Source organism: Canis lupus, chromosome 13, assembly GCF_048164855.1.
Source record: "Canis lupus baileyi chromosome 13, mCanLup2.hap1, whole genome shotgun sequence".
Lineage (NCBI taxonomy): Eukaryota > Metazoa > Chordata > Mammalia > Carnivora > Canidae > Canis > Canis lupus.
The window spans coordinates 24,435,262-24,453,526 of record NC_132850.1 but is presented as its reverse complement, the minus strand read 5'-3'; the positions used below and the strand labels follow the sequence as shown (position 1 = coordinate 24,453,526).

Below are 18,265 nucleotides of genomic sequence, written 5' to 3'. Positions count from 1 at the left end.
CAAAGGCAGGAGGGCAGAGGGAAAAGGAGACAGAGAATTTTACGCAGGCTCCACACCCGGCATGGAGCCTGACACAGGGCTCAAGCTCATCCTGAGATCATGATCTGAGCCAAAATTAAAAGCCTGGCATTTAACTGTCTGAGCCACCCAGGTGCCCCAGTACTCAACCTTTAGATTATAGTCATTGATTTTATCTTACTTGGTTTTGATTTCCTCATCTTTAAATTTATGGAATCTTATCTGATTATCACTAGGGAGCCTTCTGTTTGAATAGTTTATTGCTTCTACTCAGATTTATTTCAGGCACATACAAAAATTTAAATTAGGCTGTCTATCGAGAACACTTTTAAATAACTCATTTTCTTTTACTGTCTTATATTTACTGTTCATTTACCCGGTGGTAAGGCTTTTTATTACTTCCTACTATTTGAGCATTCTTCCTTTTGAACTCTTCTGTATGAAGTCATCTTAGTATAATTCTATATTGGGCCCATTCTTCCTGGAACTCAAACTGCCCTCTCCCACCACTCTTCTTTTATGTCTCATTAATTAAATGGCACTCTTGATAAATGAACCATTCTGTTAGGCAGAACACTTATTTTTTAAGGCTAAAAAAGATCCATGAGTCCAAACCATTGGTTTCATAAAGATGCTGAAGCTGACAGAAATGAAGCAAAATTTCCAAATTTAAGTTATAGCAACCATTTCAGGACTACAAACCAGGGCTCTTGACTTCCTAGTCCTTTGTGTTTTCCATAATATCACAACACATTTCTAGAGCAAGTGGATAATGAATGATAAAAAGAGGATTTGTATCAAGGTGTTAGGTTACGCATGAGTGCCTTTATTTCCCTCCACCTCGAACATCATAGATGTCAAAAAGATGTTAAACAATTTTAAAAAGTGATGGGTGACAAAGGATGTTACTAAAAGACAAAGTTTTGAAGAATTCCTGGAAGATAGCAAGCAGATGGGATCAGATTAATGAATGAAATGATAATAATAATCAGTATTAACATTTATTAAGCACTTACTATGTACAGGCACAGTGCTGAGCATTTTCACTTATGCTATTTAATCTTCAGAATACACACATACACACACACAAACACGCACTAAGGTAGGTTTTATTATGATCTTTGTTTTACTGAAAAGGAAACTCAGCTAGGCAAAGACCCCCATCTGATACCCTGTGCCCAAACCCCTCAGCTTCCCTGACTCTGTGGTTTCTGTTTCCTTTCTAATCACTGTGATATTCTAGCAGAAAAGAGAAGACTAAAATTCAAAAGCATGAACCTAAGAAAGCAGTGCATGTGTATGTGCAAATTCTCCCAGTAAAGACCAGAGAAGAACCATAAACTCAACCTACCGAGGGAAGAAGAGATTCCTGGTACAAACATTTGGTAACTGATTAAAGAACTAAATTGATGGGATGAATCCATTCTCTTTTCTTACTTCTTTAGACTTCAAAACAGTAGCAGTTCTTAGGTTAAAACCTCCAGCATTGCTCTCTAAAGAAAGATATTTGAATTTTGGAGTAGGAGCTGAGATGAGAAAAGGGGCATAGCAATATCCCCAGGCGCCATTCAAAGGCCTGGAGCAACTGAGCCATCATGCCTAGTGACAAACCATCTCTTTATTTCCTCTTGTTGAAGTGGCCACTCCTCAGCCACTTGTATATCTTCTCGTGGAAATAGGCTTTTATTATTAGAAACGGTGTCCACTCACAGATGGATGGGAATGCCTATTTGATTATGGAAGCATAAAGTTTAAGTCCTTAAGTATACCTATTAAATAAAGCAAAAATAAAATCACTGACTTTGAGAATGACCATCTCTGTGAAGGTATATGTATATAATTATATATAATTATTCTAGATGAAATAGAATTGATAGAGCAAACAAATTGGCATTCTTTAAAAAATATCAGAGAAAATCAAGAAAATAATAGGCTGAGGTGAAGAAGAGACAATCATAGAGAAAAAGTTTGAAAACGAGAGATGAAAGATATACGGAACTTAGAGTTGAATTATGGAACATAATAATGAAAATGGCAAAAACATTAGAAAGAGGAAATACTAGGGAAATGTTAGAAAAATATGGCAAAATTATAGTAAAATAACAGTCAAAATAGAATTCAAGCCAAAATTAAATGTGATGAAGATGATAATTTAGGGAAAAATTTCTAAGAATCTATTTGTATCCTAAACCCTTACATACCTGCATCAGAGTTTTGAAGTACATGTGTGTGAGGCAAAACTGATAGTGGGAAAAATGAGCAATTCACACAACTCTCTTAGAGGTTAACAGCTCAAATAGACAAAAATGTAAGACTATTTGAGATTTCAATAAATCACTATATTATACTATATACACTAATATACTAATTACATTAATTATACTAATACACTACAGTGTACTATGTGTAGTATATACTAATACTATAATATTAATCGTATTATATAGGTTTGTATAGGTATTATCTATTGTTTTCAAGCATCTGTGGAATATTTACCTTGTATGACTCCAAAATGTTATTAAAATCCAAAATGCAATGACATAAGTAGTAAGTAATTTTCTCTGATCAATATATGACAAAATCACAAAGTAAAGAATAAAAGTATACTCCTTTTAAAACCATTCCCTTGAGAACTTTTTTTTTTTTTTTTTTTAATAAAATTTACTTTAGGGGTGCCTGGGTGACCCAGTCGGTTGAGTGACTGACTTTTGGTTTTGGCTCAGGTCATAATTTCAGGGTTTTGAAATTGGGCTCCCTGCTCAGTGGGGAGTCTGCTTGAGATTCTTTCCCTCCCCCTCTACCTTTCCTCCCTACTGACTCGTGTGCATGTGCTTGTCTCTCTCTCTCAGATAAATAAAATCTTTTTTTTTTTTTAAAGAGGATTTACTTTAAGAAATCAAAATTAGACAAGAAAGAAATGACCCACTGTGTTAAAAGAAGAAAGATATAACTACAGTGGGATTCTTGGAAACATGTAGGGTCACGAACACACCCATAAACCTAAGTAAACTATGAAGAAGGAAGTAATAAGGATATTAGGAAGTAACTAATAATGAAACAAAATATATTTCATAGAACCAAATGCTGAATTTTTTAAAAGACCAGTACCACAAATGAAATGTTTTCATGTTTGAATGAGAAAAAGAGTACTGGTACACATTTTAAAAAGAGAAAATCAGATGAAATGTACATTCTAGGACCATAGAAAGTATTAAAACTGACAATGAAGTGATAGCAAATTGGAGTAGCCCTATAACAGAAGAAACTGAAAAGCTACAACCTACCCTGAAGCCCCAGTTCCAAATGAATTTACAAAGATCTGTCCGTCAAAGAACAAGTACTTCTAAAGTATTTTAACTATTCCAGAGTATATGTTAAAATTAATGGGAAAATATTTGGTGACTCAGTAAATAAGATATTAGGATTCTTTTATTTTTTATTTTTATTTTTTAGAAGGAGCAAGAGAGAGAGCACGTGCAAGCATGAGTGGGGGGAGGGCAGGGAAGGGGGAGAGGGAATCTTAAGCAGACTCCACACTCCGCACAGAACCCCTTGCAGGGCTGGATCCCATGACCCGAGGTCATGAACTGAGTTAAAATCAAAGAGTCAGATGCTTAACGGACTGAGCCACCCAGGCACTCCAAGGATTCTATTAATTCTAATATAAAGAATGATCTGATGACAGAATAAATGATTATCAAAAAACCAAAATTTTGTAGAATGGAATCACTATATACCCATGATTGCAATTCTTGGTAAAATAATGAATTTTAGGACTTAGAAAATTAAATAAAAGAGCTGCTTCAATTTTAATCTAAAGTTATTCACTTAGTTAAATTATTTTGAGTCATCTTTGAAATTTTTCATTTAATTCCAGGAAAGAATGATTAGTGATAGAAAATCTTAAAAGATTTTTAAACAAAAGTAAAAGTGTCTAAAACACAGGACTGTGATTCAGACTTACCCTATAAACCAACAAGATGTGACTTTATTTTATAATTAGGAAAAAAAGTACTCAAGTTATTTTTGATAATATTTAATTTTATTCATTACTTCATATAGCTGTACTTACAACTAAATAGCACTTCATTAGTTACTGGTAGTTTGTTATGCAAATGCGGTAAGTTACTAAACAATTACTTTTCCTCCGTCTGTCTCTATTCCCAAGATTTAGTTTATAAAAGAAACATCAATAGAAAGTCTGAGAAAGTAGCCCCAGGCAATGGAACGTAATGAGGAGAAATTCATTATTTCATGTATTTCACTTGGAAGTTTAAATCATCTCAAAAAAAAAATCATCTTAATAGCAGTCATGTTCTCAAGAAAATACATAAACTGTTCACCATAACAATTTCTGCAAAGTCAAAGCTTCCCCTGTCCCATGAACATCTTTTACAGATGTAGATAGTACCACACCAACCTCACCACACAATTCCCGAAGTAACTAAGAAACTGGATGACAGTATGATATAGTAGCGAGAACATAAAAGAGGAAACATATTGTTAAGTAGCTTGATAGCAGAATAATATATCAAAGTGTCAGTTTGGATAAAAACATTCATCCATTTTCTAGTATAGGAGATACTTGAGGACATGAGAAGTTAAATTTGTAAGGTTTCTTTATAACAAGCTCTCTGAAAACACCCAATTTGGTCGGGTGTCTCTCCAGCCATTTCTTGATAAAGTCTTTTCCCTTCCAATTTCCTGAGCACTATGAAAAAGGGAATTGGGATTTACTAATGATAATTACAAAAAAAAGCCTTCCAATTTTATGATACGCACAGGTGGAATCACTACCAATATAAAAGCTTGGTTGTTATTTTATATATTAAGCTAGGGAAATATTATAGAGCCTGAGTGTCCACATCGTTTGTGTCTAGTATTTTGAGATGTTAAATAATAACTTTCATTGAGAAATCATCAGATTAAGGAGTTGTGGAAAGAAAGCTACAATACATATACTTTAATTTTAAGGTAAACTTAAAGTTCTGTGAATGATACTCTTTTATCCAGCTGCATCTAAGGTCAGTTGAGGTCGTAAATGAAGCATAAATAGGCAATAGAATGGATCAACAGGCTGGGTAGCTGAGCTGCAGTGTTGAGGTATCCTATTGCTAATCTGTATGTGGTGGTTTGATTGTATTCCTATAGTCATATATCCAGTACACTTAATTGACTAATGAATAAGTGTTCATTATATTCATTTTCTAAGGAACTTCAGAAACAGCATATCTGCATACAAAATGTTGTAGTTTGGACAACATATTTTAAAATACCTCCCTAGAGAGCTTAAAATAAGATGTCTCTAACTTTTTTCACAAGTGCTAAAATGAACTTTGATGTACTTTTAAGTCATGGTTCTTACTCCTTTCATTCACAGAAGGATGATTATTATTTGATCATTATGGAAAGATAGAGTCCGGTCCCTTTAATTCTCATTTTCTCAGAAATCACATTTTGTGAGATATCTAAATCTTGTCAGTAAGATGTGACACAAGTATCACTGTTGACTAGTGAATACCAATACTATGTAAATATAACAAGAAAATCAATTCCATACAATCAGTTCCATTCAACAAATACTTTTTAAATGACCACAATTGTCATGATTCTGTATTGGATACAATGGCATCTACAAAAATTAGTAGGGCACAGATGTTCTAGTGTTTAGCATAGAAGAGGATGGTAGATTGTTCAACTTCTTTCACACATGCAAAGACAGATTACTTTTTATTCAGGGCTAATCCCTCATAGGTTCCCAAAAGACAATCAAATCAGCTGTTCATTTGCATGGATGCCATGAAGGTTGGAAATAAGAAAAAACAAACTGAGCTAATTTCACTGTTACTAGGAATAAGGTTAGAGTTGGCTGTCATGATGTACAGACATGGATACAAAATTAAATAGAAAAGTGAGGTGAAAATATAGAAGGAAAGGGAAGACATCAAATATAATAGAGATAAAAGAAAGCCCCCCCCTCCCCCCAAGAAAAAGGAACGTGAGGCTTTTGATTTCCTGAGGTCTCAGGTAATGGTAGACAAATCAAGATTCAGTTTTCCCTGCTTGGGAAAATTAGATGAATTTGAAAAGCAAATTCATGTGGAGGAAGCAGAAAAGAAAAAAAAGAACGAAATGCTGATTATAGTTCCTAGAAAAACTGGGAAGCATTACTCATTCTGACCACATAATGGATTGTTTAACAAAGAAAACTGTATCTTAAGCTTTGTATACCTAAAGATTTGTTTATTGGGTAAGTAATCACTTTCAAATGAAATAGGTACCTTCCGTTTCAGAGAATCTCTTAGCAACTACAGCTTTTCGTTTTGTAGCATAGATTGTTCCATTGGTTGTGGTAGGTTTGGCAAACACTTTAAGGAGAGTCTGGGCCAGGAATTTGTCATTCGATAAATTCATGATTTAAAAATTTTAGTATTGTCAAACATTTTTGTCATCCCGAATCCCATGACGAAAAGTCACTCTGTATTTGATAAATATCATAAAGTAGGCTATTTTTAATAGCATAGTGAGTGAAGGGTTTAATTAAAAAAAAATTAATTTAATTGGGCTCCTTTTTTCGAGTTTACCAGTTAGTTTGCCTTTGAGGAACACGGCCAGGTGTTGGTGGATCAAAGCAGAGATGATTGGCAGATGAGAAGGACACACTGATTATCATGTCTCATTAGTAACCTGTAAAGTGAGAGCATTTCATAAACAGCAGCGGAAGTGCAAAGCATTATTGACCATCTCTTTTATTTTATTGGTACATCTGCTCTGCTGTACACCATTAAATTTTTAAACTGACCATCTATCTGCTTAATGGGAGCTGATTATTAAGTAGTGAGGAATTTTGCAAGCCGGTGATATCCTATTGGTAGTTTGAAACTGGACAGGGTAGGAGTATTTACACAACAGAAATCAGCAAATGCTACCAATCAGGATTTTTTTTTTTTTTTTTTTTGTCTATTTGTTTTGAAGAGCTGGTTGTTAATTATTTACCAGGTCACCACTGTTGCTATTGCTCTGCACCTCAGTCACCATATCCCATTGGCTCTGGTTTTGCCTGTTCTAACATGTAGACTTGCTTCTCTCAGTTTAGGGTCTTTGCCCTTGCTATTCTCTGTCTGGATCCCCCTCCTTTGGATTTTCATGAAGCTGGCTCCTTCTTACATTCAGGTTTCACTCCAAATGTCACCTTTCCAGAGAGGCTTTCTAAGACTCTCTTAATCAAAGGACCTCCATACGTGACTCAATATCATCAGCCTTAGCTCTACAACCTAGAAGAGTATCTTTAAAGTGATGTGATCTTGTATCAGTTAGCTTGAATCTGGTTGCAAGCACAGAAGACCAAACAGTAAAGCCTGTATTTGTCTCATAGGCAAGAATCATGAGGTTGCACAGTTCAAGGCTAGTACAACAGCTCAGTGAGGGCTCCTTTCTTTTACCTGCTCCACCTTCCTTAACATGTGAGGGTTCTTTGCATGATCACAAAATGGGGAAGGAGGAAGGGTGCAAAGACCTAATTGTTGAAGGCATATGCCAGCAGTTTGTCCATTTAAAAAACCTTCCTAGAAGCTATAAGCAGTGACTTCACACTTAAAACAATTGGCCAAATGACAAGAGTCTGGAAAGAGAAGTATATTTGCTTTCCAGCTTTTATAGTAGAAGGCAAGGGATATGAGGGTTTTAGATGGTTTTAGAGTAGATAATTCATATTGTTTGCCACAGTACCAATATATGTTGATGAGATTAGTGAACAGTATGCTTTAAATGACCCAGCTCCGTCTTCATCCAACTCCCAGATTGAGATGAGTCATAAGTCGAACTGTGCAGTCTAAATGTAGTCAAGTTAATAAAAAGTCATCATTAAGGAAAAATAAAATGATAATTAGATTATTCCAGATCACTGGAAGCTCATGCCACTTGTGTTTCAGTATTTTCTTGTTTGGGGTTATAATGTTGAATCTATCTTAAAGGAAATCTCTTTTCAGTGGTCAAAATATGTTATCAGGGGCACTTAGGTGACTCCGTCATTTAAGCGTTCAACTCTTGGTTTCAGTTCAGGTAGTGTTTTCACATGTGGGATTAAGCCCTGTGTCGGGCTCTGTGCTCAGTGTGGAGTCTGCTTCAGATTCTCTCTCCTTTTCTCTCAAATAAATCAATAAATAAAATCTTTTAAAAATGTTATCAATATGAACACATTGATTATACCATAACGTATTGAGGGATTACCTCCTGGGACTTTGGGCAGCGTTATGATTGTTTGCCCCGGCTTGCCATGGTCCATGATGCTATATTAAAAAATTTTTTTTTTTTGCCATACCTTTATTGTTTTACTTCTAATCCCTTTTCTTTGGAAGGATAGAGAAATAAATGAGAGCATGGCCCCTGGAGTCAAACACACGTGGTTTTGGATCCTGGCCCCTATCATTTACTAGTTGTATTGCCTTGAACCAGATAGTTCATCTTTCTGAGCCTTAGTTATTTGTTATTTTTCTTTAACTACACAGTGGAAACAATAGTAATCCTTTTATATATTGGTGAGTGTTTTATTTATGATATAAATAGGGCAAAAAAAGCACTGAATAAATGATGACCTCACTTTATTCTGGATCACATATTCAACTATCTGTTAGCAATAACCTGAAGAGTGTATCTGTGGTCTGCTTCCTGCATCAGCCTCATTTGAAAGGATTACTTAACAGACTTCAAGGTTCAACCCTCAACATCATTTTTTTTTAAATCTCAGTTTTTAGTGATAAATGGTCCAGGGTTAAATTTTTATGTTGACTAAAATTTGAGAACCAGTGCTTTCAACCCTCAAGCAAGGATTTGTTGATGAGATTAGCTTCATCTTTGTTAACAAGCTTGGACAAGTGCTGGGAATGATTTTAAGAATATGGATTCCTGAGTCACATCTCAATGTAGCCCAGATTCTACAGCCATATGGCTGAAATTCAAATCTTAACTCTACAACTTAACTGTTTCCCTGAGGAAGTAATTTTAACTCTGTTGATCACAATTTCCTTTTCTGTAAAATGGGAGTAATAATAGTACCTACCTCATAGTGCTATTAAGAGGAGTAAAATGTTTAAATCAGTGCCATACTAAATACCATATGTAATAGCTATTAATATTATAAGTAGCATTGCTATTTAAAATCCCTGGGGTTGGGATCCCTGGGTGGCGCAGCGGTTTGGCGCCTGCCTTTGGCCCAGGGCGCGATCCTGGAGACCTGGGATCGAATCCCACATCGGGCTCCCGGTGCTTGGAGCCTGCTTCTCCCTCTGCCTGTGTCTCTGCCTCTCTCTTTCTCTCCGTGTGACTATCATGAATAAATAAATTTAAAAAAAAAATAAATAAATAAATAAATAAATAAATAAATAAATAAATAAATAAAAAATAAAATCCCTGGGGTTTGCGTTGAGATTCTATGTCAGTAATCCTCAATATGGCCACACATTATAATCCCCGAGGAGCTCTGAAGATCCTGATGTCAAGGCCATACCCCAGAGCAATGAAATCAGAAATACATGTAGGTAGAATCTAGGTATGTGTGGGTCTCCCCCCCCCCCCCCCAGTGCTCCCAGGTGATGATAGTGGGTAGCCAAGACTGAGAACCACTCCTCCCTGCCATTTAAAGGCTTTCCAGGTGATTCTGATGATCAGAGAATACTACCTGAGAGAGGTATACTGGTAAATGGAATAGAGGTTAATCTTTATTGAGGGAGGAAAGATTAAGAGCTCAGCCTCCGACCAGGAAAGCCTGCAGAGCATAGAGCTATTGTAAAAGTCCTGAATGTTGAAGGCAAAAGCTGCTAAAAGAAAAGCTGTGAATGGAATAAAAATAAAAGGCACGGGGCTTAGAATCACTTAGATCTGGACTCCAGACCCAGATCTGTTTGTTAATGAGGTACTTAAAACTCTCCAGAAGCCTCTGTTTTCTCATTGTGAAGTGTGGATATTTACTATCACATAAAGGTTGTTGTAAGGCTAAAGTGGGTTAAAGATGTAAAGTTCTTAGCATACAGTGCCTCCTACTTTATAGATATTAAATGTTTATTGTTATTGTTGCTTTTAGAAGTGAGGCTTAATGAATGGCTAAAATTCACAACACAGGAAACAGTAGATGTTGGTGAAGATGTGGATAAAGGGGAACCTCTTACACTGTGGGTGGGAATGCAAAATGGTGCAGCCACTGTGGAAAACAGTATGGAGGTTCTTCAAAAAGTTAAAAATAGAGCTATCCTACAATCCAGGAGCTATACTGCTAGGTTTTTACCCAAAGGATACAAAAATTACAAATTCAAAGAGATACATGCATCCTTATATTTATAGTAGCATTATCTGCAATAGCCACATTATGGAAAGAGCCCAAACGGCCATCAGCTAATTAATGGATGTAGAAGATGTGATCTTTCTCTCTTTTTCTCTCTCTCTCTCTGTCTTACACACACACACACATGCTGGAATATTACTGAGCTGTAAAAAGGAATGAAATCTTGTCATTTGCAACAATGGGGATGGAGCTCAAGAGTATAATGCTAAGTGATACAAGTCAGAGAAAGACAAATATCGTATGATTTCCCTCGTGTGTGGAATTTAAGAAAACAAATGAACATGGGGTGGAGGGAAGAGAGGCAAACCAAGAAACAGACGCTTATCTTTAGAAAACTGTGGGCGACCACGAACTAGCTGGAGTAACTGAACCAAACCAGGCCCGGACTTGCGTCCCTCATTCACTCAAAAGGCTCAGGAGCCTAAAGGGTGAATAGTTGGTAGACGTTTGAGAAAGGGCTTGAGCAATGGTTCTCAGGGGCTCGGTTGTACGTGATCGCCCACATAACACAATAGATAAAACTTATTCTGACCTGGTCATAAATGTAAATAAGGGTCTCTCTGTCCTTGCTGGTCTGTTTACCATACCTAATATTCCTTTGAAGTATGCACATCTGGAGGAACAAGCTTATCTATTTACCAAGGTCTTCTGGCACCCGTGAGTCTGTCTTACATGCTGAGAAAGGGGAACTTTGGAGGGTTTCACAAACCTGCTAAAAATAAACACCTTCTTGGCTTTGTTTCACTCATGCTATAAAATGTTGTAAAACCTTGAATAAAGCTGGCACTGCTTGGACATCATCCACTGTGTCCCTCCTGTCCCCATCTCTTTACTTCTCTTTTATTTTCCTCATCCCCTTATCCTCAGGACCCTGATCCTGTTGCCGCAGCATGCGCAACAGAGAACAAACTAATGGGTACCAGAGGGGAAGTGGCAGGGGGGATGGGTTAAATAAGTGATGGGCATTAAGGAGGGCACTTGAACACAAGGGGGTTGTATGTAGGTGATGAATCACTAAATTCTATACCTGGAAAAAAAGATGATAGTTAGCATTGTTTGGTGACAGTTGTAAACTACACTCACTGTGATGAGCCCTGAGTAGTATATAGAACTCTTCAATCAGGATTTTATATGCCTGAAGCTAACATCACACTGTATGTTAATTACATTTCAAGAAAAATTATATTAGTGGCAAAAATAAAGAAGGGAGGATTAATGAAATCCAGGATGTGAGAAAGAGTGAGGGGGCAAGGTAATACCCCAGCGTTTGCTCAGATAACGGGGTACATGGTAGAGGGATGAACCTGAGAGTTGGCAGGCCAGAGGAGGAGTCGGTTTCAAGAAAATATTCTGAGATCTTCTTGTTTTCATTGTTTGTCTGGCAGCCTCCCCAGTTCTTATCTAATATTCCTTCTAGTCTGAGCTAAATCCGAACTTCTATATTAGTAACCAAATTTGGTAGGATGGTTCATAAAATAAGTGCAAGGAGATTCTGAATAGGAACCTTGATGGGACTCATAAATAAAGCATGCACACTATTGCAGTGGTTTCAAGAACAAGTATTTTGCTGACTCAAAGTCTTCTTTTGCTCCCTTCCAGAACCTGGCCTTGCAGGTTTCTGCTACTTTTACAGAGCTAAAGGGAACCAGGATTCCATTGAAAACTCCAGTCTCCTATCCAGTTTATCACTCACCAACTCTTTGCAGCACTGGCCAGGTCTGGGCTGGCGGGACCTGATTTCTCCCACTGTTGGTCCTTTAGACTTCTTTTGGCTTTTACCAACTGCTGTATATCCCATGCGTTCATCCTGCTAGATTCTCTTGGGTGGCTACCAGCAAGATGGTTCAGGCTCCAGTGGGCTCTGCTTCCCCATTCTCTCCCTTTGATCAGATAGACAGAGGGGGCAGCCAGATAGACATAGAGGATAGAGACCGAGCCTGTCGCCTGTGCAACCAGGAAAGATTCAAGTCTCTCCTTTTGCAGGCACCCTCAGTGGCTACCATTGGTTCTACTGGGAATACTACTCAGTGGATAAAACTTGGTGTTCTCCATGAATTTTCTTTCCTCTCACAGTTACCTCTCAATAAGGACTGGAGAAGGCCTATGGTGTAATGTAATAGGGCCGGCCCAGCTTTTAATGGGATGTGCCTGGTTTCCTTGATGGCTTTTTTTGGAATAATATTTCTTAGCCTTGGATGGTCATAGGAATCGTCTGAAAGTTTAAATGAACAAACAAAAATCCTGATGACTGGATTCTAGTCTTATAGATTTTGATTTAATTAGTGTGGGGTAGCAGGCCAGTTTAAAAACTCTGCAGGTTCTAATGACGGCCTTTACTAATAAGGAACACTGTTTTAGAATGGGGTGGTACTTAACACTAATTACTTTCATCCATGGGCTTTTACCAATCATTCTGAGACTCCCGGAAAAACCCCATTCGGTGTTCCACAGGGTATTAAAGAATAATGGAAATGTGAGGATTCCTGGAATGCTGGGACGAAAAAGAACCCGAAAGATCATTTTCTTTACTTTCTCGACAAACGAGGTCTGTGGACCAACAACTTTGGAATCACTTGAAATGTTGGTTTAAAAGGCCAGTTCAGCGGCCTTCTATTCACACCTTCTGAATCAGCCTCTCTAAAGTGGGGGTGGGGGGGTCAGAATATACATTTTAATAACTTCCCCCAGGTGATTCTTAAGCACATTCACGGTTTAGAGCCATTAACTGTATCAGAGTGTTTCAACCCTGGCTGCACATTAGAATCACATAGGGGCCATAAAAATATCCATGCCAAATAGACCAGTGGTTCTTAACCTTGGCTGCACTTTAGCATCACCTGGAGGGTTTTTGAGAGTCCCATGCTCAGGCCCCACACTGTGCCACTCATATCACAGTCTCTGGGGTGGGACCCAAGTATGTATGGTTTTTACAGCTCCCTAGGTGATACTAATCTACAGCCAAGGTTGAGAACCACTGTTCTGAATATTCTGGTTTAATTTGGGGGGTGAGGGAGGGGAGTCTCAGGCATTAATAATTTTAAAATATACCCCCAGGTAATTCTAATGTGCAGCTAAGGCTGAGAATTCCTGAATATTCAGGTTGGGGTCATTTTCAGCTTTTCTGAACTTCCTCAGTGTGGTTATTTAGTGGCCTTTAACCTACAGATGCAGGCTTGCCTCCTTCCCCCATACCAGATCCGTGCCAGTCTTGACCAAGGAGGCCTAGTCTCATCAGCAGTTACATGTCCATCTAGATATTAACCTCTAATTCCTGCCCTTCTGAGTTAGTTGCATTAATTAATCTATACTCATTTGGTAAGTTTGTATTAAACATCTAGTACTTGTCATGTACTCCACATTGAACAATGGATACGATGGCAAATGAGGTATCATTCTGGACACCTCAGGAAGCTTATAGATTTGCAAGGGTAAAGGAGAAAGATATAGCTGCAGACAGAGGCAGAGCAAAGAGTAGTAATTACAGTAGATGAGTGAAAAGAGAACTGTGGGAACACAGATAGTGACTTAATCTGCCTTGGAGAATCCAGAAAGACATGTCTAAGGAGATGCTATTTAAGCAAAGTCTTCCCACATGGTTTAAAACACCTTCCATGATGTGATTTCTCTCTACTTCATTTCTTGCTACTCTTGCCTTGGTTTCAGCTTGAGCCATACTGAACTCCTTTCAGGTCTCTGAATGCCTAACACTGTCTTGACAAGACTTCAATTTGCAATTTATTTAGCTGGAGCATTCTTCCCCTTTTTCCCCACCTGCACCTCCTTACCTAAGACTCTGCTTAGCTGTTAATTCCATGAAGAGGCCCTTCCTGGCCTCCTGAATGATGATAAATGCCTTTTTCATACATCCATGCAATAACCTGTAGTGATTCCTTTACAGGACATGCCCACTTTATTGCATGTCTGTGACTTCTTGAACCTATATACATGTTATGAAAGTGACAACAACTAGCTGTCTTCTTTACCACTGTGTCCTGTGCATAGCACAGTGCCTGGCATTACTGGGTGAAGGACTGAATTGTGTACCAGGAACAGGGGATGATCTATGCAAAGCCATACTGAGGTTGGAATTCTGTGCCGCATAAAATTTTGAATGTCCAAAGTAAAAATGGGCAGAAAAGAGTTTTTAGAGATTATTTAGAAAAGGTCGATTGTTAAGGGCCTTGTGTGTAGCCCTACATGGTCTGAACTTCATCTTGTAGGCGGTGGGAAGCCAGAGAAAGGGTTAAAGGGTTATGTGGGGCAGTATAATAATGAGGTTTATCATTCGGGATAGTCACCCTGGAAGCAAGGTGGAGGATGGAATGAGCAAGAAAAGGCTAATTTAAAGAACAGTTGGGGTGGGGGGGCTGGGTGGCTCAGCGGTTGAGCGTCTGCCTTTGGCTCAGGGCATGGTCCCGGGGTCCTGAGATCAAGTCCCACATCTGGCTCCCTGCGTGGAGCCTGCTTCTCCCTCTGCCTGTGTCTCTGTCCACCCCCCGCCCCCCCCCACACACGAATAAATAAATATTTAAAAAAAAGAATAGTTGGGAGATGTTCCAGTACTATGAGTGAAAAATAATAAAGGCTTTTTTGAAATAATCAAGCAAAAGGGCTCCATTCAGAAGACATTTTTGAGATAGAATATGTAACCCTCACTGACTAACTGCATGTGGGGGTGAATGTGAAGGATGATGCCATTGTCTATCTTGGAAGACAGGCTGGGTGGGATGCTATTAATGGAAGTATGGAATATGGGAAGAGAAAAAAATAATGAGCTCAGTTTTTAACATGTTGAGAGTTCCATATACCTGTGGGCATCTTAGGTAGAGTCTTCTGTGCAGTTGGAAATGCATACAATTCTCAGATGGGTGACTTATTGATTGTGGATATAGCTGGTATTGTCCAATTGACTACTGTGACTTCCAGTGTATGTACAAAGAGATCAACTTTTCAAACTGGCAGTGTTGTGTTGATTTCATGATTTTTGTTTTGTTGGGCCATGATTGGCAATCAGTTGGCAATACTTCAAGGGAGACTCTCCATTAAAGACACTTACTAGTTACTTTCTTTGATTATATACATACATGTATGCCAAACCCACCTAAATTCTGAGGGGATAGTGATTATAATATAATATAATGCAGTTATATAATATAATATATTATATAATATATAATGCAGTTATATTCTTTATATATTTGATTGTGAGTTCAGAAAGGAAGTGTGTCTTGTTCTTTTTGTTAGACTTAGTGCCTGGTCTAAGAGGAACACAAATTAGTGGATGGATAGATGGATGAATGGATGGATGGATAGATGAATTCATAATCTGGTGACAGGATAGGGATACTTTCTGGAGCTAATCGCTTAGGAACTGAAAACCTTTATCTTATATATAAATACCTAAGTAACTTTTCACTGAGTTGACTACAACAACAGGTAGAAGAGGTCACCATAAGTATTTTTAAAATGGCCTTTCCTCATAACATTTTTTTCTTGGCATTGCAAAACCACCCTGGGAATTTTAAAGCTATGGGTATAAAAGACAGTGTTTCCTGATACATTAACCTTAAATGTTGTCAAGTAAAGGAGGAGCATTTAACTTAATTGTTACTGAAAATTCTTTTGCTTGATACTGTCCTAGAAGCTGGTAGTTGGGTACAAGACCAGATTCCTTAGGAAGATAACCTCATGGACCATATGAAAAAACTAGAGGAGAAGAAATGACTCTATTTGAACAAAGGAGAGATGATAATGAGGGCTTAGAGTAATAGAATAGCAGTTAAATGGATAGAGCCCATTCATTCATGCATTCATTGAATATTATTCACTGTATTATACCGAGCTCTGGGGATGCAAATGTGGCCAAACTTGGATAAGTTCCTACTCTTTGAGAGTTTATCAATAAGTGGAAGAAATGAATGTTGATCAAATCATGACATTAATTAGTATAAAATTGCAGATGTGATAAATGTAGTATGGGAAAGAAACAGACTAAAAAATACATTTGAGAGATAAAATGGACAAGACTTACTTGGTTATTGGGGTATCAATAAAAGGTAGGTTTCCTACTCTTCTTTCCTGAAAGAACATTCAAACTGATTGTGTGACATACATGAAATGTTATCAAAGAAGGCATATTCAGTGGTGAATTGTGTAGGACAAATTGAAATTACTTTTTACCAAAAGATTAGATCAATAAGCTATGAATTTTAAGTTGTGATATTGCAATTCATTCCACTTATTTTTCATTGCACCATTCACCTGGCAGGATGGTACTCCACTGATGAGATATGGTTGACTCTAGATCTCTCTATTTGGATTTTTTTTTCCCCAGATGTTGCCAGAGCAATTGAATTACTGGAAAAGCTACAGGAATCTGGAGAAGTACCAGTGCACAAGCTACAATCCCTCAAAAAAGTGCTTCAGAGTGAGTTTTGTACTGCTATTCGAGAGGTATGAGACTAAAATTTTAATAACTATATTTAGTCATACGTCTTCTGAAGAGAAAACATGCCTTTTCCACAAAAACAGTTGAAATAGTTAATATGGGAGCTATATCTAAGCTTTCTGTTTTTAGCTCCTTGGACAGACGATAAAATATAATTTGGCCTGCTAAATTCTTAAATTAGATCCAGTCAGGATTTATACATTCGTATAAAACCAAAAGTTGACCTTATGGTACCAGTGAGGTCAGTACCTCAGCAGGTAACTCTTACTTGTAGTCTGAGTTATTTAGTGGCTGCATGAAGTCATATGGAAATTCAAAATAGTCATAATTAGTGATGGTTGAGCTTTCTCTAAAAGAACACTCAACTGAATCTTAAATCAATCTGGAAGAGAACCCTCCTATGAACTAATGTCATAGTTATCCAAACATTACTGTCTAGGGCTATAATGGAAAATTTCTGGACAGACTGATATGCCCTTCTAACAACTCTTTGTAATGCTTTCCTCACTAGTGGTTGCAAGAAGCCTACTGTAAAGCAAATGTGTAGAAATGACTGAATGTTGTGTTGACTGGTGGTGGAATTGACTAGTCCACTAATGAATTTAACTGGTTACATAAGAGTTCATTTGGGAGGTATATACTGTATTGTCTTTTGAATAACATAATACTAAGTAAGCCCATCATTTCTTCCCCGTCAGTTACTAAGTAAGAATTCATATTTAGGACCTAAAATCCATAAATCCAGCATATTTGCTCTGCTTGAAGTCTGCAGTAATAAAGTATCTACTGTCCTCCTCTCCAAAGCCAGTTGAACCCAGTGACTCCCTGGAAAGTTTTGTAGTAGAGGACATACACTTGACAAGCAATACTTGTTACCGACTTTCCTTCCTCTTTGCAATTCTACCAGTAGCCAGTGCACAAATTTTTACCTCAACAATGCTAATATGTGAGTAGTCACATGTGGGAAAGACCTAAGTGACTAAGATAGGAACATACAAAACGTCTTTCACAGCAGATTTAAACTGTAGCCTATCCAGTGTGGGTATGATTTGAATTTTGCTAAGATTTGACTTTGTGCTTGTGCTAAATATTTATCAGATGAAGTTTGCTGTTTAATTTTTGTTTATAATAAACACAACTTAAGTACATAACCCTAATTGTGTCTCCAAGTTCTAAACTATGAATTTAACCAAAGGCTGAAAGAAATTTCTCAAAGTGTATGAATTCTTGGCCACCAGCTGCTCAGTGGGAAAAGTGTAGATATGTTGAACCCCCACGGGCCACTCTCAGTTAAATTCCTGTAGTAATTCTGTAGATCAAGGTTAAATCCCCTCCACACTCTTTTCTTCCTTCACAGAGTGCTACTCCTCCGAGATTCAATGGCCGATTTTTCATTTTTAGATAATCTATCATCTCTTTTACTTTCCACAGAACTGAAAGATAGGCCACATTATAATGCTGCT

The 18,265-nt window shown here is 37.6% G+C and overlaps 1 protein-coding gene across 2 annotated transcripts in view; it reads left to right on the top strand.

Annotated features, from left to right (window-relative positions):
• The window catches only part of LIN7A (lin-7 homolog A, crumbs cell polarity complex component), a 127,759-nt gene that overhangs the window by 26,100 nt on the left and 83,394 nt on the right, over nucleotides 1-18,265 (top strand). For both annotated transcript variants that reach the window (XM_072772903.1, XM_072772902.1), the window contains exon 4: nucleotides 16,689-16,807. In XM_072772903.1, coding sequence (XP_072629004.1) covers nucleotides 16,689-16,807 — 119 coding nt within the window. The remainder of the gene's footprint in view (nucleotides 1-16,688; nucleotides 16,808-18,265) is intronic.